General features: G+C 46.9%; 1 protein-coding gene across 3 annotated transcripts in view; it reads left to right on the plus strand.

The window, feature by feature from the left end:
• The window catches only part of DNAH5 (dynein axonemal heavy chain 5), a 323,270-nt gene that overhangs the window by 238,140 nt on the left and 64,713 nt on the right, over positions 1-20,417 (plus strand). For all 3 annotated transcript variants that reach the window (XM_077353359.1, XM_077353360.1, XM_077353361.1), the window contains 4 exons: positions 1,553-1,869; positions 2,457-2,612; positions 3,224-3,406; positions 20,063-20,306. In XM_077353359.1, the coding sequence (XP_077209474.1) occupies positions 1,553-1,869; positions 2,457-2,612; positions 3,224-3,406; positions 20,063-20,306 (900 nt within the window). The remainder of the gene's footprint in view (positions 1-1,552; positions 1,870-2,456; positions 2,613-3,223; positions 3,407-20,062; positions 20,307-20,417) is intronic.

Genomic DNA, 20,417 nt, shown 5'->3' on the forward strand with positions numbered 1-20,417 from the left:
TGATCCGGAAGCTCCAGCTAGTGCAAAACGCAGTTGCTAAGGTCCTCACTGGCACATCTTGGAGGGCCCATATCCAGCCTGTGCTGAGGCAGCTGCATTGGTTGCCAATTGCCGCCCGGATCAGGTTCAAGGTTCTGGTTTTGACCTTTAAGGCTATACGCGGGTTGGGACCCACATACCTGAGGGACCGCCTGTCACACTATGCCCCCCGCAGGGCTCTACGCTCAGCGGAGGAGAATCTCACGGTCATTCCTGGCCCTAGAGAAGCACGCCTGGCCTCGACCAGGGCCAGGGCCTTTTCGGTCCTGGTCCCTACCTGGTGGAATGAGCTCCCGGGTGAGCTGCGGGCCCTGCAGGATTTACCAGCTTTCCGCATGGCCTGCATGACAGAGTTCTTTTGCCAGGTTTTTGGTTGAAACAGAAAACAGAACCTATCCCGGGCTATATTAAACAATTTCACAATAGATACAAATAAACGTTTCTTATCTCTTCTTATATATTTATGTGTATAAGCACAACCAGAACGGCCTCTAGATTGAACCGTTTTCAATTTTGTTTTCCTCAGTGGTTGTCCTTCTTTAAATTATATTATATATATGTGGCCTTTGGCTCTCAGGTTTGGGGAGGTCTGTTCAAAAGACTCATCCCCTTTTTGGTTGAGGCTGGGGTCAGCAAATGAGAATCACCATTCCCCCCCCCACGGACCTAGTAAGTTAGATCTCCTCCCCACCCTCCCTGCCGCTCTGATAGCAGGGGTGGGAATAATGAGAGCTTCGCCATGTTGGGATTGTTTTAAAGTCTTTTAATGGGTATTTTAATGGGGACAAGACTATTGTGAACTGCCATGAGCCTACGGGGAGTGGCGGGAAAAAATCTAAATAATAATAATAATAATAATAATAATAATAATAATAATAATAATAAAACCAAGTTGGTCTGGCAGAACTGTTGGAGACAAATATGTCCTCTGAGCCAGTACGGCCGTCTCTACCAGCGCAGAGCATCCATACTCAGGGCAGAGTAATCTCTTTGGGTCGTAGCTCCTGAATGCCAATAAGATCTCCTTAAGATCAACAGAATGACATCCTGGAGGACGTGTAAGTCTTAGTCTCTCATGTTGTCATCCTTCCTAGTTATGGCCATATCAGACCACCTTTAGAAAAAATAAACTCTGTAAGGATAGTTTGTCAAATGAAGCCCCAGCAGAGATCAAAGGCAAGAAGAAGCTGGTCTTCTTCCAAACAAGTAAAGTTACACAGCCTTTCAGCATCCAGAGTATCCTCCCATCATAAAGACTCTATATCCCACAGGTCAGCCTGGGTAAAATCCCGATTCACCTCCAAAGCCACTATTAAGGAGCCACTCTGTTAGACTCCACCCCCTTCCCAAGCATAGGGGAAGCTTTTGCAGGACATTTCTATATGCCCTGTCCACAGAGCAGAGGAGGGACAATCCCCTACAAGGATACCTTCCAATTTGCCGATGAGAAGAAATCTTCACAAGTAAGCCTAGTATTTCATGTCCAGCAATGACTCTCTCTGTATTAATTCAGGTGATGTGTTGCTGGCCACGGCTTTTCTGTCCTATTCTGGTCCCTTTAACCAAGAATTCCGCAATCTGTTGTTAAATGGTTGGCAAAAAGAAATGAAAACCCGGAAAATCCCATTTGGAAACAAACTAAATCTCACCGAGATGCTGATCGATGCCCCTACTGTCAGTGAATGGAACCTTCAGGGGCTGCCAAATGACGACCTGTCCATCCAGAACGGCCTTATTGTGACAAAAGCAGCCCGCTACCCTTTGCTGATTGATCCACAGACACAGGGAAAGATCTGGATTAAAAACAAGGAAACCAGGAATGAATTGCAGGTGAACTATATATTTATACTCCCCGTGCATGTTTATTGGAAACCAGCTTCCGAAATGTGCTGTTTCTAAAGTTGCAATTTTCCAAAGCGATATCCTTAACACTCTGTCTGGAGCAGTGGTGTTCTATATTCGTGGTGCTGGGGGGGGCTACAGTGGGAGGACTTTTGAAGCTTTTGAAGTTTAGAAACCCTTGGATGTGTTTTAAACAATTGTTGACTTGCAGAGTTGCTCTATGAGCATTTATTTCTGTGTTCCTGTAATACATGATCCAAGAGCTTCTTGTGGCGCAGAGTGGTAAGGCAGCAGACATGCAGTCTGAAAGCTCTGCCCGTAAGGCTGGGAGTTCAACCCCAGCAGCCAGCTCAAGGTTGTCTCAGCCTTCCATCCTTCTGAGGTCGGTAAAATGAGTACCCAGCTTGCTGGGGGGTAAACGGTAATGACTGGGGAAGGCACTGGCAAACCAGTATTGAGTCTGCCATGAAAACGTGAGAGGGCGTCACCTCAAGGGTCAGACATGACCTGATGCTTGCACAGGGGATGCCTTTATCTTTACCTTTAATACATGATCCAGATGCTTCCCTTTTCAGATCACCTCTCTGAATCACAAATATTTTAGAAACCATTTGGAAGACAGCCTTTCTCTCGGAAGGCCCCTGTTAATTGAAGATGTCAGCGAGGAGCTGGATCCAGCCTTGGATAATGTCCTTGAAAAGAATTTCATCAAAACTGGTTCCACCTATAAGGTGAGAAAAGGGGATCTCTTCTATAGCCAGTCATGACAAAAAAAGAAGAAGTTCAATTCCATAGTTTGGGCAGCCTGTCCTTGGTTGACTTGGAATTATTTACCACAGTTGTCTTTCAGCTTTGCAGCACTGAGGATCTCTATTCTTTTTTTGTTTTGTTTCTTCTCTGTGTATCTCCACACTTAGTCCTGCCTGAATGCTGCTGGAAGGTGGGTGTGTGGGAGATTTCTCCTTGCCTAGAAGCTCCTCCCTGGGCCCTCCGTTTGGTTCTACTCATCACGATGGAGGGAATCTTTCATCTACTGCAGCACAAGCAGAAAGGAGGGGCTCTCCCACAGAGTTCCTGCAACAGACCTCCTGGTGGCTTATTCAGAATGCTGCCTTCACAAGCTTTCCCCACTTTGTTCCGTTTCTCATCCTTTGTTTGTGGCACGTATATATAAGTTGAAAGTGATCCAATGACAGTGGTTTGAGAATCATAAACTGACAAAAAAGGGAGGGATGTCTTCAAATTTGAAGTAAAACTGGTGAAATGTGAAGTAAAAAAATTGTGGAACAGAATGTTTTTAGGTTTATAGTTCTTTCACCTGAATTAGCTTTTTAAAAAACAGGTCAAAGTTGGGGATAAAGAAGTAGATGTTATGAATGGATTCCGACTTTATCTCACCACCAAGCTGCCCAATCCGGCCTACACGCCTGAGATCTCCGCTCGCACCTCTATCATCGATTTCACGGTCACCATGAAGGGACTGGAAGATCAGCTTCTAGGGAGAGTCATCCTTACAGAAAAACAGGTAGGTGGAATGAAAAAACCTTCTAAAACCTTTAAACATTTTAAAGAACTAACACTCATATATATAACTTGTCATACATATAACTTCCAGGGGTCAGTTTTCAGCAGGCAGAAGCAGAAATGGTTAAAATTGACACTATTTAGCTGGGATAATAAACGGCTGATATTATTTAATTTTGCATTGATTTGCGTGTCAAACTGCCAGCCCTTAATGAGATGCAGCAGGGTTAGAATCACAGAATCCTAGAGTGGGAAGGGGCCATCGAGGCCATCTAGTCCCACCCCCTGCTCAGGGCAGGATCAGCCCTGAGCATCCTTTGGCCGTCCTCTATCTGGCACCCCAGATGTTTTGGGCAAAGCCACTCTGGCTCTTAGATGCCCTCTGTGTAGAGCTCAGTCTCCCCCTTGCCAAGCGCTTTATTGCCCTGTGGCTATGAGGTCTATGGGTCTAGGGTCAGGGCCTCCCTGAAGGGGATCTCAGCCCAGGTCAAAGAAGGCCCTGAGACTCTAGGCCTCTGGTCTGAAGACTTCACCCGACTGCCTAAAGAAGAAGAGTTGTTTTTTTTTCTCTACCAGGAGTCTCCAAGCGGCTTCCATTCGCCTTCCCTTTCCTCTCCCCACAACAGACACCCTGTGAGGGAGGGGAGGCTGACAGAGCCCTGACAGGACCGCTTGGTTAGAACAGCTGTGAGGTTTGCCCCCTGAAGTCACCAACAAGACTCGTGATTATAAAATCAGAATTCTTTAATGGGTATCATGGAGGCAGCAGCAGACACATTCTTTGCTTGAATTGAGGAGGGGGGCTCCAGTTCAGGCTCCATATTGCATTTGGAGTACCACCCCCACCTCCCCCCAGGGCATAGCTTTGCCTTGAGTTGCAGATGGTCAGCATGGTAGCGGCCTCTGATGCCGGCGGGTGTGTGTGTGTGTGTGGGGGGGGGGAGCACTTTCGGAAGAGACAGCCAAGAGATCGTAGGAGCAGCCTAGGTGCTGGCAGGAATTACAAGGGGCGTGACAGGCCAGGGCCCCAGCAAGGGGGCTGACCAGGGGGGCTGGCCAGGGGAAGGATCCCAGGACGGAATGGCGGCCGGCTTACCCTGAGCAAAAGGGGCTTGAACAATGCAACAAACATTGCAGTGTGGTATCCATCGTAGAGGCAAGGAATCAAATCAAGCAGAACCAAACATGGCAAATCCCACAGGGTTTTGACATCAGCACTGGGATGAGCCCAAGGTCACCCAGCTGGCAGCATGTGGGGGAAGCAGGGAATCGAACCTGGCTTGCCAGATTAGAAGCTGCTGGTCTTAACCACTATACCAGCTGGCTCTGGGGGCTGGTGCTTCAGGGAGTTCGCCTAAAGTTTACTGTGTATCACTCTGTCAACTTTACTTGTGCTGCTACAGGCACAGTGATGTACCCCTGCCTTTGTTGTGCTATTTTCAGAGCAGAGTAGATGACGTCCTTCCTCAGTTGGAGTTGATGAAGAACCTAAGAGAAGCCATGTTGGATCAGGCCAGTGGCCCCTCCAGTCCAACATTCGGTGTCACACAGGGGCCAAAACACAAGGGGGATCAGGAGGTCCATCAGTGGGGCCAGAACCCCGGAAACCTTCCCACTCTTGCCTCCCGAGCACCAAGGGCCCCCAGACAGTGACGCTGTTGGAGGGATCTGTGTTTGTAGCTGCTGCCCCTTCTTGTGGCCATGAATTCAATCTGTTAATTACTCTTTGGGTGAAGAAGGAGAATCAGCATCACACAGAACTGGAAGAGACCACAAAGGGCCATCCAGTACAGCCCCCTGCCTTCTTGGGAACTTAAAAAACACAACTCCTTTTATTGTTATGTTTCACTTTTATTTCATCCAATGAAGGAGACTCCACCACCCTCTGAGGCAGCATATTCCATCTACAAGCAGCCCTGACCATCATGAAATACTTCCTCCTTTCCTGCAATTTGACCCGATTGCTCCTATTCCTGGGTCCATTCTCCACAGTTTGAATGTGCTTTTGCAGTTGAATGTTTCTGTGCAGAATCTAAAGCGTGTGGAATAGGCCCTTGTCTCTAATGCTGCAGTTAACTAGTTGGCTGACTCTTCAACGTGTCTACTTTACGTAATTAAGCACAGCTATCATATCCCCCCTTCTCCGAGCTACACATACCCAGCTCCTTGATGTGTTCTAAACCGACTGATCCTTAATTTCATGGAGTGCTCACAAGAGAGAAAGTCATTGTGAGAAAGGGTGAAAATTACTTCTGCATCTTCTCTTTCCCGTGCCTAGTTTAGTAAACCTCTCTCATCTCATCCTTCACTCGTCAATTGTCCAAAGGAGACAAAAAATGTTCATCAGCCCCAAACCAGTGACCTGCTCACAGCTACTCTGGAATCAGGGGATGGTCTTGTGAGGTTTCTGTGGATTGCCCCAATAACAAATCCTTGACTTGATGCAAAAGAGAGATTTATTGAAAGTACTTTGCTAGAAATGGCCAATAACAGCCCTTCTTTCAATACCCAAGGAATTGCTAATTGCTATAGCGGGTAGGTGAATTTCCTCCTAGCCAGGCTGGATTCTGGAGATTTTTGTTGATCACTGGGGCATGAACAGGTAGCTGTGAGTTCCTGCATTGTGCAGGGGGTTGGACTAGATGACCCTGGAGGGCCCTTCCAACTCTATGACTGTATGATTAAGTAAACTCCCAGCCTTTAACTCTGAACTCCACACCCCCTCCCACTGGAATCCAGGATACGAGGCAGAACATCAAAGTCAAAAGCAAGGGGGCAGGGTGAAATCAACAGATTCTTATCAAGGGCACCAGCCTGTGCCAGGTGCATGGGGGAACTTAGCAATTTTTAGCTGTTTGCCTTCAGGGGACATATCTCTGCTTTGCCAACTTTTCATCCACAATGGAAACTAATTAAAAGACATAAAATGAGCAAACACTCCCTCATTTCTTTCTAGGTTACCTTTCCATCCTTTTTGCCTCAAATATATTTGCATTTTTAATATTCCGATTTTCTATCACGGCTTGTCCAAAGAAAACTCATAATTCTTATAAATTACTTTCATGATCCCCAATTATGTTTCCTTTTATTTCTACAGATTGCCCATGACATAGGTCTTTTTCTTTAATGGAAGTGAGCCTTTGAGTTCGTTATAGTCAAGTCACAGTCCACAGAGTGAGACCCAGTCAATTAGATGCAAATTAAATTTTTGATTGCTTTAAAATATTACAATAATGGTTCTTATACACAAAGGATCTATTTAGATACATTCTGGTATTCTAATCAAGCATACATTTTGCATATCATGTTACCCACAGGAAGATCCAGATCAACTGCTGCCTGCTTCTGCTCTGGCCTTTTGCTGAGGGTTGTGAGGAGAGCAAATGGCAGGATCTCAAGCGGCTGTGTCGCCAAGGACAGAATCCTAGAATCAAAGAACCATAGAGTTGGAAGGGCCCATACAGGCCATCTAGTCCAACCCCCTGCTCAACGCAGGATCAGCCTTAAGCATCCTAAAGCATCCAAGAAAAGTGTGTATCCAACCTTTGCTTGAAGACTTCCAGTGAGGGGGAGCTCACCACCTCCTTAGGCAGCCTATTCCACTGCTGAACTACTCTGACTGTGAAAAATTTTTCCCTTATATCTAGCCTATATCGTTGTACTTGTAGTTTAAACCCATTACTGCGTGTCCTCTCCTCTGCAGCCAATGGGAACAGGATCTTGCCCCCTTCCAAGTGACAACCTTTCAAATACTTAAAGAGGGCTATCATGTCTCCTCTTAACCTCCTTTTTTCCAGGCTGAACATTCCCAAGTCCCTCAACCTATCTTCATAGGGCTTGGTCCCTTGGCCCCAGATCATCCTTGTCTCTCTCCTCTGTACCCTTTCAATTTTATCTACATCCTTCTTGAAGTGAGGCCTCCAGAACTGCACACCGTACTCCAGGTGTGGTCTGACCAGTGCCGTATACAATGGGACTATGACATCTTGTGATTCTGATGTGATGCCTCTGTTGATACAGCCCAAATTGGCATTTGCCTTTTTTACTGCTGCATCACACTGCCTGCTCATGTTTAGTTTACAATCCACAAGTACCCCAAGGTCTCGTTCACACACAGTGTTACCTAGAAGCGTATCCCCCATCCAGTAGGCATGCTTTTCATTTTTCTGACCCAGATGCAGAACTTTACACTTATCTTTATTAAATTGCATCTTGTTCTCATTTGCCCATTTTTCCATTGTGTTCAGATCTCGTTGAACTCTGTCTCTATCTTCCGGAGTATTTGCCAGTCCTCCCAATTTGGTGTCATCTGCAAACTTGATGAGTAGTCCCTCCACCCCCTCATCTAGATCATCTTTAAATAGGACAGGGTCCTATCTTTAAATAGGACAGGGTCCTATTAAATAAAAGAGTAAGGCCACCTGGGGAGGAGTTAGGGCGGGCCCTGTCCAGGATAAAAACTCAGAGGGCCCAATCAGGAGCCGCAAAGCGGCTCCTGATTGGGCCCTCCGAGTGTCCATCCAGGGCCAAGCAGCCAATGGGGAGGCGCACAAAGTGCCTCCCTTTTGGCCCCTCACCAGGACAGACCAAAATTCCATTCACCCAGCCCTGTCTGGCTTTCAGTCTGCTCCTGACCACCAAAGGGAGAGGAGGTCAGTAGGGCTGCCAAGGGGGATGAGAACAGAGGCTGTGCCAGCCCTTTTTGCCCCAAGGCTGTCCTAACTGTCATGTCCAACTGCAAATTGCCTCAGAACCCTGACAGAGCTGGCAGGAGGCTGGAGAGTGCTCTCCCTCCCCCTCCCTCCCTTCAGGCCTGCTGCGAAGGAGCCTCTGACAGCCCCTGACTGAGGGGAGGGAGGCCTTTCCAAGAGCAACGCAGGGGAGCCTGAGGGCCTTCCTTTTGAGGGGGGGGGACTTTCCCCTTCTGCCAAACAGTTGCCTGACAGGGAGGCCACAGAAAAGCCCCTTCTCACTTAAAATACTGCTCTGGCCGGGGGTTAGACACAGCCAAGCCATGTGTCTTTCTTCTTTGCAACTCTCTGCAGATTTGAGGCCACTGCACAGCGTTATTCTGCAGAGGAAGCTGGCTCTTTTGTCTCCTGTTTCATCTGCACAACAACCCTGTGCAGTAGGCCTCAAGTCTTTCAATTCAACAACAACCTGTGTGGGAAGCCTTAAATGTTTCTTCTCTACCACAACCCTGTCCAAAGTAGCCCTTTCTGCCTGGGGAGCTGATCTTTATACTCTGCAGGTGAGCTGTAATTCCAGGAGCTCTCCAGGCCACACCTGTAGGTTGGCTACCCCTGGGTTGGAAATATTCCTAGAGGTTTGGAGGTGGGACTTCAAAATCGTACAATGCCTCAGAGTCCAGCCTTCAAATGAGCCATTTTTTGCCTGCAGTTGGTAGGGAGTGGTGCAGGAGTATTCCCCCTGGCCTATGGGTTATGGGCAGCCCTTATCAGCAACTGTTTGTATTCTGTATTGCAGACCAGCATCAGTCCTGTGAGTCTGGAAAGTGCAGGAAGATCTAAATAAATATTTACAGCCTGAAACTAAATAGAGAACAAGTAAATGTCTGGAGACACATCGTAACTGAAATAGTAACTGGCAAATAACCTTGGCCTGGCAAATAAAAAAACAGTATTAAAAACCTTACTAAGGTCAAGACTGCTGTGCACAGACAGTCTTCCTCTTAGGGTTGCCAGCTTCCCTGTGAGGCTCTCTACCCCATCTCCCTCATGGGGAGTCTGCTATGGGGAGAGAAGGGGAAGATGATTGGAAAATGCTTTGAGACACCTGAGGCCTGCTGGGTCACTGCGGCCCATTCCCAGTTCTCTCAGATCTCTCACAACCCTACATACCTCACAGGTTGACTATTGTGGAGAGACAAATGGAAAAGGTGTTTGTAAACCGCTTTGAGACTCCTTTGGGTAGTAAGCAATAGGGTACAAAAATCCGTTCTTCTAAGGAGCAACCATGAAAGAAGCATGGGGGCACATAACATTTTACCAACAGTGAAATATGGGAGACAGAAGGAACAGGGTGGACACCTGTGTGCTGTGACTACCCTATGTGTATTAGGGCAGAGGGGCATTTCGGTGAATGTGGCCTAATTCACACAAGAAGGGAAATGACGCAGAACTGGGGGGAATTGGTTGCCATGTAATCTTCCCCTAAGAAGTGTCTCCAGTCTGATTTCCCCTTCACATATCTGAGGACATGGCTCTGGAAAGCTCATCTGTAACCACTATGCCAATTCCCAAAGGTCAGTCCTCTCCCACAATCAACGTACATTCCACACCACAGGTTCTTGACACCCATATCTCCACACCCATGGCCTCATTTGCCACCATGCCACCACAACCTCCCACACAACACACATGACAATCCCATGCACTTACAGACTGGACAACTCCTCCCCTTCCTCTTCCCACTGCCAAGCTCTAGCACCCGTTGTATTCTTGGAGACAACGGGCTTTGCCCCTAGTTAATAAATATGTTAAAAAGTACCGGGCCGAGCACCGAGCCCTGAGGTACCCCGCTACTCACCTCTCTCCAGTCAGATGAAACACCATTGACAACAACTCTTTGAGTGCGATTCTCTAACCAATTCCCTATCCACCCAACTATCTGAAAATCCAGATTCCTCTGTATACAAGAACTCTTGGAATTACGAATGCTTCTCAGTTCTTTTACAGCTAGAACTTGTTGAGTCAGATGTCAGTGAGCCCATTTCACAGGGTTGTTGTGAGGTTAAAACAAAGGAGAGGCAAACAACGTAAGGCACTTTGGGTCCCCACTGGAGAGAAGAGACATGGCATAAATGAAGCAAATGAGTAAATGCATACATAAATAAGCCGACTCTTCATCTACTTCAAGGCGTGTAAGAACTGCTTTACCAAGAGCTATCTAGCCTAGTGTAATTGGCTGACTGACAACATAGCTATACTGTCTTTCACACAAGTTGGCCTAATGAGGATGCTGCATACAAGTTCAGCAAAGAAGAATCTCTGTGCATCAGTTGTTCTAAGACCCACGTGATGGTTTTTTTGGAAAGAAACCCCATACATTCTAGAAAGAAACCCCATAAATTCTGGGTGTACAGAAAACATTTCAATAGATCTATGCTGCAGGTTTAAATACATTTTCTGAAAAATCTCTCCTGATAATGAGGTCATCAGTCAGAATATCACCTGGGGCTACACTTGTTCAAGCACTCAGGAGATGCCTTCTTTGATAGACCCTGCTTTGAAAATGTTCCAGACTAAAGTCATTACCCAACTCTTGTGTGGGGTCAAGATCTGCTCTTGGGACAACCTGAGGATTCTGAAGAGCATTTTGATTCTGCCTCAGTGCACTCCAGCTGCCCTTCTGTGAGTTGAATCTGGTTTGCCTTCCATGCTGTCTTAATTAATTACTGAAGAAAGTTGAAGAATTCTCCTTCCAGTCATTTCTAAGTAGTGCTTTATCAGCTCCAGAAAGACACCTCTAGGGTTACCTATCACAGGCTTTTCTTCCATTACCCGATATCTGGTGGCCCACAAGACTTGCCTCTGCATAGGTTGATACCCAGCTCTATCTCCTCATGGATGGATGCCCGGACTCCCCCTTCCCCCAGATCCATTTGCCAGATGTTTGGAAGCAGTGGCTGAGTGGCTTGAGTAGAGTTGCCTGAAACTCAACCCCTCCAAGATGGAGGTCCTGTGGTTGGGTAGTAGGGGACCAGATCAGGAAGTGTCTAGCAGGGATGCAACTTAAGATTGTGCCCCATGCTAGGAATCCGGGAGTGACTATTGATGCCTCATTAACTCTAGAGGCTCAGGTCAACAGAGTAGCTGGCCAGGCATTTTACCATCTTTGCCAAGCTCAGCTACTAGCGCCCTACCTGTCTCCCGAACACCTGATCCATGTGATGGTCACCTCCAGTGACCCATGTGACGGTCTCCTCCAGAATAGATTTCTGTAACTCACTGTATGCAGGCCTGCCTTTGGGTTTGATCCGGAAATTACAGCTGGTCCAAAATGTAGCTGCTAAGGGTCCTCACTGGAACAACATGGAGGGCCCATGTCCAGCCTGTGCTGAGGCAGCTGCATTGGTTGCCAGTCCTGTTCTGGATCCGGTTCAAGGTGTTGGGTTTAAGGCCATACGCAGTCTGGGCCCTGTATATTTGAGGGACCGGCTGTTGCCCTATGTTCCCTGCAGGGCCTTGTGCTCTGTGGGTGCAAATCTTTTGGTCATTCCCAGCCCCAGGGAAGCACGACTGGCCTCTACCAGGACCAGTGCCTTTTTGGTCCTGGCCCCGACCTGGTGGATTGAGCTCACGGAGGAGCTGTGGGCCCTGCGAGAGCTTTCAGCATTCTGCTGGGCCTGCAAAATGGAGCTCTTCCACCAAGTCTATGGATGAGGCCGGGCGGCCACGTAGATCAGGGCCTCTCCCATAGAAGTGGCAGCAGCGAATTCCATCTGTGCCCCCTTCCTCCTTCCCCTCCCCCTTAAGATGGTATTAGGGTATTTAAAAATATGGGATGACTTTTACCGCTGGGTCTGATATTTTTATATTTTTATTTTGTATGGTTTTTATGCAAGGGATTGTTTTATCTGTTTTATGGGGTTTTATCGGGATTTTAACAGATGGTTGTAACCCGCCGCTAGTCTTGGGGGGGTGGGGGGGCAATAAATCGAATAACGATAACGATAACAGTAACAGTAACAGTAACAATAAAAACTAGAGTCAGTTTGGTGTAGTGGTTAGGAGTGCGGACTTCTAATATGACATGCCAGGTTCGATTCTGCGCTCCCCCACATGCAGCCAGCTGGGTGACCTTGGGCCAGTCACAGCACTGATAAAACTGTTCTGACCGAGCAGTTCTCTCAGGGCTCTGTCTCACCCACCCCACAGGGTGTCTGTTGTGGGGAGAGGAATGGGAAGGCGACTGGAAGCCACTTTGAGCCTCCTTTGGGTAGAGAAAAGGGGCATAAAAGAACCAACTCTTCTTCTTCTTCAGTAACCTCAGGTCTCCCTCAGCCTCCCCTCCCTCACAGGGTGTCTGTTATGGGGAGAGGAAGGGAAGGCGACTGTAAGCCGCTTTGAGCCTCCTTCGGGTAGGGAAAAGTGGCATATAAGAACCAACTCTTCTTCTTCTTCTTCTTCTAGAGATCTGATATTCAATATAGATGCCACCTTCAATTGGGGCACTATTATCAATTCTAGATTTTTCTCATAGTTTCAGCTACTCAGACTGGATTACACTAAGCTCCCTACCTGTCCAGCATCATCTTCCACAAACTTAGAGAAGCCTTTATAGCTTTATAGATTCCAAAAGATGATACCCACCATGTCAGTTGGCCATTGCAGATCATGGGGACAGATCTGGGTGTACAGAGGGCACAGACACAAGTATTTTGGCATAAAATTGGGCCCTCCAAAGCCATCTCTACACTGAGGCAAAAAAAGCCACTTTAAAAAGTGGAAGGGTAAAAAGGTTTAAATAACACGGCAAGGCCTGCTTTTGAACGACCTTTCAAGCACACTTTGTATGCTGGCAAATTATGAACAATGAACCCCTTTAAATTCAAATCAGATGCAATCCAGGTTTCCTGAAGTAAAATACAATCAAAGGAATTTAAGTAATTAATAAAGTCAGTGTCATGAACTTTGGCTTTCCAACCAGCAATATTCCATGAGATGAGCCGAAATTCCTGAACAAACTGTGCAGCAGCTAGTCACTCTGTTTCTTCAACCTGATCCAGAGTCTTTAGAGGGTCGTTGAAAATGCAGCCATTTGAAACTAAGTTTGACGCAAGATTTGAAGAGGAGGGAACGGTTGTAGGCTGGATGGGATGGGATGGATCCAAGTTCTTGTTATCAGCACAGCTGTTCCAGTGGTTGGCACACTCCTCTGATGTAGTGGGCAAGGGCTGCAATGAGAGTGCTGTTGGGTCGCTCAGTTTCAGCACAGATAACTCCACTGGAGTCTTGCCCACCTCATTTGTTGGAAAGAGATCCAGAATATCATTTGTTGCAGCACTTGGTAAGATGGCCATGGAGACTGAAGAGGCATTGAGGTCAATGAGAGGGGCTGAAGGTCTATCCATGGCCTCTCCATCCCCTCTTAGATAAGAACAACTGTGTCTCACATCCCCTTTGTGGTGTTTTTTATTAAGCTTAAATTGTGCCACATTTTTGAGATTTGACAAAAGCGGCTGTACCAACTCATTTCTAAATACTTGAACAGGAAAAATTCCTTTTGATGCTAGGAAAGATTTACATCGTAGTAGCCGAGATGGTATGTTTGGTCCTTTAAAAGTAAGCGGAACCTTTTGAATTTGATTGTTCTTATTCAGAACTTCTACTGATGTAAAGTCAACTTGAGAAATACTTAACAACGCACTCAGATGTCTAATCGTCATTCGTTTGCTATTCCATGGAATATGTTTCCCATTGTAATGACAAACAGTAAGACAAACTTTGCAGGGAACAAGGACCAGCTGAGAGTCATTATTAGCCTTGTTATCTGTAGGCTGACAAGCAGGGAAATTGGGAGGATTGCTAGCTAGTAAGGGTGAAGACCTAATGGGCGCCTTAAAGCTATCACTCCTTGAAGACACACCATCATGCGGTGAGCTTATTGCATTTTGTGCTTGATCACTACTTGCCGAGCCTGGTGCTTTAATAATTAAATATCTTGGAATGAAGCAAATCTAGTTTATTATATAAAAGCTCCACAGTTTTTGCAATAAGATGTAAAATATTAGCCATTGACTCCAGCTCCTCAGCAGAATTAAAGTTGGAAACTGAGTTCTCAACTGGAAGCTTGCATGGAATTCAAATTATTATTGTCATTATGACATTACTGGGATCTCATGGAAGTAATTCTTGAGTCATTAATATCAGGCAGATCAGATAGAGTGGAATATCTGTTAGAGGTAGGAACTTGAACAGGAAAAAAGTTTCCAATTTTCAGCTGTTTAGAAGCCGGGGGAGAATGTCCCTCTGCCTTCCTTCTGCGTTTAGTAGATCCCATATTGGAAGAGATAACTGACAAGTTAAACCAACAAAGAAGGTCTTAATTAAACTTATCTTTACTGAAACTTGGAACCCTTGCAGCCTGCAGCCTTCAGCTATTCAGTGATTCAAAGTCAAAGTAAGCTTCATACGGAGCAAAACGCCAGCTCGTATCTCCTCCACTGCTCCTCCAAGCTCACACAGTTCATGCAAACAGAGGGAAAATCCTTGCAGAGTATGAGGTACAATGTAGAAATACGTGTACAAAAGTATTTATATATTTATTCTCAATCCTTAATGCTGTAGATTCTGAAGAGCCTTCAGCCAAATAACACGAGTCTTTGGTCAAAAAATGGCCGTTTTTGGGAGGATGGCTCCAGTTTCTGCTTAATGATCTTTCTGGGTGTAGCTGAATTTTTAATGGCTGTTTATCGAGCTAGAATTAAAATGTTTTAAGCAGCTGATTTTACTGTGTTTTACTATAATATTAGCTTTTTTTCTCTTATTATAATTTTACCCTGCTTGGCTGTACTTGCCTCTTATTGTTATGCCTATATATATCTATATATATATATAGTGGAAGGGGCTACTTCGCAAGGCATGAGGCTGACCTGGATTGCATGACTGATACTTGGATGTGAGAAGGCGAGACAGTTGCCTCATGAGTTCTGGCACCACCCGGATTCTTGGTATGGGAGGGGGATGGCGATGCTGGTTTGGGAGGCTTTCTCTTTCAGAGCACTCCATGCACCATCGATTCTGTGAGCTGAATGTGTTGGCCTAGGGTTGGGAATCTGTTGAGGACATGGCTGTCTGGGAGGTGTACTGTTCACCCCCTGCACCCTTGGATTCCCTGTCAGGCCTGCTGGAGGCGGTGGCTGCCTGGGCATAGCAGTACCCCAAACTTCTAATTTTTGAGGACTTGAATGTCTATGCATATGTGCCGGCTCCAGGACCTTAGCTATATCTGGTGTTGGCCATAACGACACTACGGTTCTCGCAATTTGTTGCTGGTCCCACTCACCAGGCTGGCTGTACCCACGATCTAATCTTTGGGGAAGATGTAGACATAGATCTAGTGGTGAATAACATTGTTCCATGGCCTGAAGGCCGACTAAGGACACCACCCCCTCTCCGTTTGGGTGACAGACATATTTTGGTCTGCCCACGGAGACTTATGGAATCTGAGAGATTCCTGAAAGCTCTTCAGGACCTGATGCCCTCAGGCACCTCGTTAACAGCCTGGTGGAGAACTACCCATGCCTCTCGGCCGCTATTTACAAGATCGCTCCTCGGCACCCTGTCTGCCCTTGCCTCAAACAGGCTCCTTAGTAGACCATCCATTGAATATGAGTCAGCAGTGTGACTCAGTGGCTAAAAAGGCAAATGGGATTTTGGGCTGTATCAAACGGAGTATCGTGTCCAGATCACGGGAGGTGATGGTACCGCTTTACTCTGCTCTGGTTCAGCCTCACTTGGAGTCCTGTGTTTAGTTTTGGGCACCCCAACTGAAGAGGGATGTTGACAAACTGGAATGTGTCCAAAGGAGAGCAACAAAGATGGTGAGGGGTTTGGAGACCAAGACATATGAAGAAAGGTTGGAGGAGCTTGGTCTGTTTAGCCTGGAGAGGAGATGACTGAGAGGGGATCTGATTACATCATCAAGTATTTAAAAGGCTGCCATATAGACGATGGAGCAGAATTTTTCTCTCTTGCCCCAGAGGGACAGACCAGAATGAATGGGATGAAATTAATTGAAAAGAAATTCCATCTCAACATCCGGAAGAAGTTCCTGACAGTTGGAGCGGTTTCTCAGTGGAACAGGCTTCCTCGGGAGGTGGTGGGTTCTCCATCTTTGGAAATTTTTAAACAGAGGCTAGATAGCCATGTGACGGAGAGGCTGATTCTGTGAAGGCAAAGGGGTGGCAGGTTACAGTGGATGAGCGAGAGGGTTGTGAGTGTCCTGCATAGTGCAGGGGGTTGGACTAGATGACCCATGAGGTCCCTTCCATCTCCATCATTCTATGATTCTATGAGTATTCCCAGGAGTTCTGGGAGACGAAGAAGGGAGATGCCTAGAGCGAGTGTGGAGGAATTCTCATGACGAGGCAGCAAGGACATCTCATTGCACGCTTTTGAAGGTGTATGAGATGGCAGTGAAAGTGGCAAAGTGGGACTTCTTCACTGTGGAAATTGTGTCTGCAAGCTCTCGCCCAGCACAATTATTTAGGTTAATTAGATCTCTTACTGACCTCGAAGAAGGCATCAACATTTTAGCAAATTGGATCTGAGCTGTGGGGCATTATTGAGCCATTTTGCAGATAAAGTCTTATCGCTCTTCTGGGACCTACCTACCACGGTTGATACAAATTGCGGACTGGAAGCTCCATGGCCTTTGCTGGAGAGAGTGTTTGATGGCTTCAGATGGAGTTTGGTTGAGGCTGGGGAGATTGACCAAGGGGTCCCGCCCCCATCCTATGCATGACAGACCAGAACCAATGGGATGAAATTAATTCAAAATTAATTCAAAAGAAATTCTGTCTAAACATGAGGTCCCTTCCAACTCTATTATTCTATGATTCTATGATTAGTTTGTACCAGAGTGAATGATTAGATTGCAAGATTAATGATCTATCAATCAAGGCATCTGAGATATATACTCAGTCTCTGAGTTGGTTATTATTTACTGAGTAGTTTAACAGGTCATCTGGGATGGAATAACGTGACAAAACGTGACAAAATGTTGTTTAGGAGCCTGGAGTGAGTAGGATCTTTGGCCATCAAAAGCTTTAAAGGTTGTTCAGTAAGTGAATTTGAACCTGATATTGTTCCATGCTTCCATTCCTTCCATATTTTTACAATGGCTAAATTTATATGAGCCCTAATCAAGGGTGGACCAGTTTCTGCTCATCAGGTAGTCACATTCCAGTCCAGTTGCACATGACCTGCACAAGTCTCCTTTGTAGCAAAATGCAGCTACAGGGTGTAAAAACTAGAAGGTTACATCTCATGGCTCCCTCACAACCCTGGGGAACGGAACAAAAAGGGGGGGGGGACCCTAGATACCAAGGCATAGTAACTGCCATGTTCTGCAGCCCACAGAGGCTGTCGTTACAAGCCTTCTCTGGCTGAAAACCCCCTGGAGCTTCCCTCCAATCCCAGCACCTAATAGTACTCCAAAAAATAAAAGGGTTAGTTTGTATACCCCACATTTCCCTGCCAGAAGGCATATCAAGACAGCTTAAAATCACCTGCCTATCCTGTCCCCAGAACAGACACCCCGTGTGGTTGGTGGCGTGAGCAAGCCGCAAGAGCTGGTCTGTGAGTTCTGGACTGTGACAAGCTCCACCGTCTGGCTGCATGTGGAGGAGAGGGAGGAATAAAATCTTGTCCTCTGGATTAGAAGTTGCTCCTCTAAAGTCTCGTAGCTCCACCAGGATCTTCTGCCACATTTGATTCAGAAGGTGAACTGGAATCTCCGTGGTCATCACAGGAGGTGATGTTTGAGGGCTCAGGTGGCTCTCTTTAACCCAAGTGGAGGGCAACCACTTGGCACCGGGACGCTGTCGGTCATGATTGCTCAAATCAGGTGATCAGCAGATAGGAGGCTCCTTGAGGGATATTGTTAACCTCTTTTGGACATCGGGAGAATTCCCCAAAAGGCTGAAGGAAACAGTGGTTCGCCCTCTCCTGAAAAAAAAAACATCACTGGATCCCTGCCAGCTACTGCCCAGTCTCGCATCTTGCATTTCGGGGTAAGGTTGTTGAGAGGGCCGCTGTGGACTAGCTTTCTTGGAGGAAACTTTGGCCCTTGACCCATAGCAGTCTGGCTTCCGTATTGGCCACGGGGTGGAGACTGCACTGGTTGCCTTAATGGATGATCTCTGGTGCCAGCTGGATCGAGGTGGTTCGGCTATCCTTGTACTTCTCGATCTGTCAGCCGCATTTGATGTGGTCAACTACTGCCTCGCCAGGATGAGGATTAGGGGAACAGCCTTACAGTGGCTGGTCTCCTTTCTCCAACGCCGGACACAGAGGGTGGCAGTGGGGGAAGAGTTATCTGGCCCCTTTATCTGGGAAGCTGCCAGGGGCGATTCTCCCATGCTTTTCAACATCTATATGCGCCCCCTGGCACAGCTGGTCTGGGGTGAGTTGCCATCAGTACGCTGATGACACACAACTCTATCTGCTGATGGATGGACCCCCCCCCCTGGAAACATTTGCCAGTTGTTTGGAAGCAGTGTCTGGATGTCTCAGGCAGAGTCACCCGAAACTCAACCCCTCCAACATGGAGGTAGGAAGGGGCAGGATCAGGAAGCGTCCCTCCCCTATCTGGTTGGAGTGCACCTTACAGCTTACAGGATATGTATATGTATATGGGGGGTTCACTTACTTGCTTTAGAATAAACTAATCTTTTGCGCCAAGTCAAAGACTGTGTTTTCTGGGCAACTGAAGAAACCTGACAGCAGGAAGGGGTGATTGTGCAACCCTGTGCCCCTTTCAGGACACACCCAGCCTGCTTCAGCAAGTGCCCCCCCCCCTGACCGGAGAGGTTTCTGAATTCTGAAGTGAAACCAGAGTATGGAGAGGAGAAGCAGAGCAGCACCTACCTGGCTGCTCCAACCTCAGCCCGCCTATTTCTGCTGCTGCTCAAAGTCAGCGGTATTGCAAGACCCGACCAGAGGCCCTGACTGACACTCCTGCCCCTCCCAAAGTGGCCAGGTGGAGCAGTGGAGGAGAGCAAGAGGCCAATCACACCACTGCTCGCTCTTTCAAAGCTGCTCCCGGTAGCCCAGTCCCAGGCCAACTCATGCCGGGTCCCGCACAGTTGGGTGCCTCATTCCCACTGGGCCCCGGCCGTTCCACTCTGCCACCTCCTCTTCCTGCCAGCATCCACCATGACTGCAATGGCGGCTGGGCACTGAGCCATTGGCCGGACTTATCATCATGTACAAGTTGCTCAGCAAGTATGTATTTGTGGACCCCAGGAATCGGAGAGTCTTCCTCATTCTATTGGTGGCCTTTACTCAGGGCCGTTCCGGTTTCTGCAAAGTCCAAAATAGCACAATGGTTACTAATTGAAATCGCTACAGACCGGAACCCTGTGGGAAACTATAGAAATGCAACTGGATTCCACTACAAAGGCAGGTATGCGTTACGCCGAATTCCACTATTTAAAATGGTGATTTTTCGTTCAGCAAACAATTTACTACATGGATCCTGGTGCAGAATAGCCCTCAGTTTCCAGGGCCACATTATTTTAGCCAAGCTCAGGGCTTAAATTGGTCATCAGACAAAATCAACTGCCTCTAATCATATAATGTTCATTACGTCAGCTATATGATGTCACTGTATGCCAAGATCTACGTAAATTGTTCACCGTGATGTCCAACATCTGGCATTCTCTGCCATGTCCCAGTCCTGCCAATTTTTACATTGTACTTAACCTAATTGTGTTTTTACTATAACATATATTACTGGTTGGGCAGCTGCTGCTATATTGTTATGTCTTTGGCCTCATGCAGTAAAACTTTCTTCCTTTCCTCACCCAAAACTCAGGGCAACTAAGCAGCGGCATTTAGGCAACACAATTGTACGTATTAATAAAGTGCCTTTGGTAAAGTATTCCACTGATGTTTGACTTTAACAGGAACTAGAGAAGGAGCGAACCGATCTTATGGAAGATGTGACTGCCAACAAAAGGAGGATGAAGGAACTGGAGGACAACTTGCTGTATCGACTGACCAGCACGCAGGGCTCTCTAGTGGAGGACGAGAGTCTCATCATTGTCCTCAGTAATACCAAAAGAACGGCTGAAGAAGTGACACAGAAATTGCAGATCTCTGCTGAGACTGAAATACAGATCAACTCAGCTCGGGAGGAATACAGGCCAGGCGAGTTGGGCCTAGTGTTTCTGGCTAAAATGTCTCTAGATGGTGCTTTGAATCGTGACTGGAGCAGAGAGTAGAGAGGATCAGATTTTGTGCAACTAATGCTAACATGAT

This window comes from Paroedura picta, chromosome 9, assembly GCF_049243985.1.
Source record: "Paroedura picta isolate Pp20150507F chromosome 9, Ppicta_v3.0, whole genome shotgun sequence".
NCBI classification, from domain to species: Eukaryota; Metazoa; Chordata; class Lepidosauria; order Squamata; family Gekkonidae; genus Paroedura; species Paroedura picta.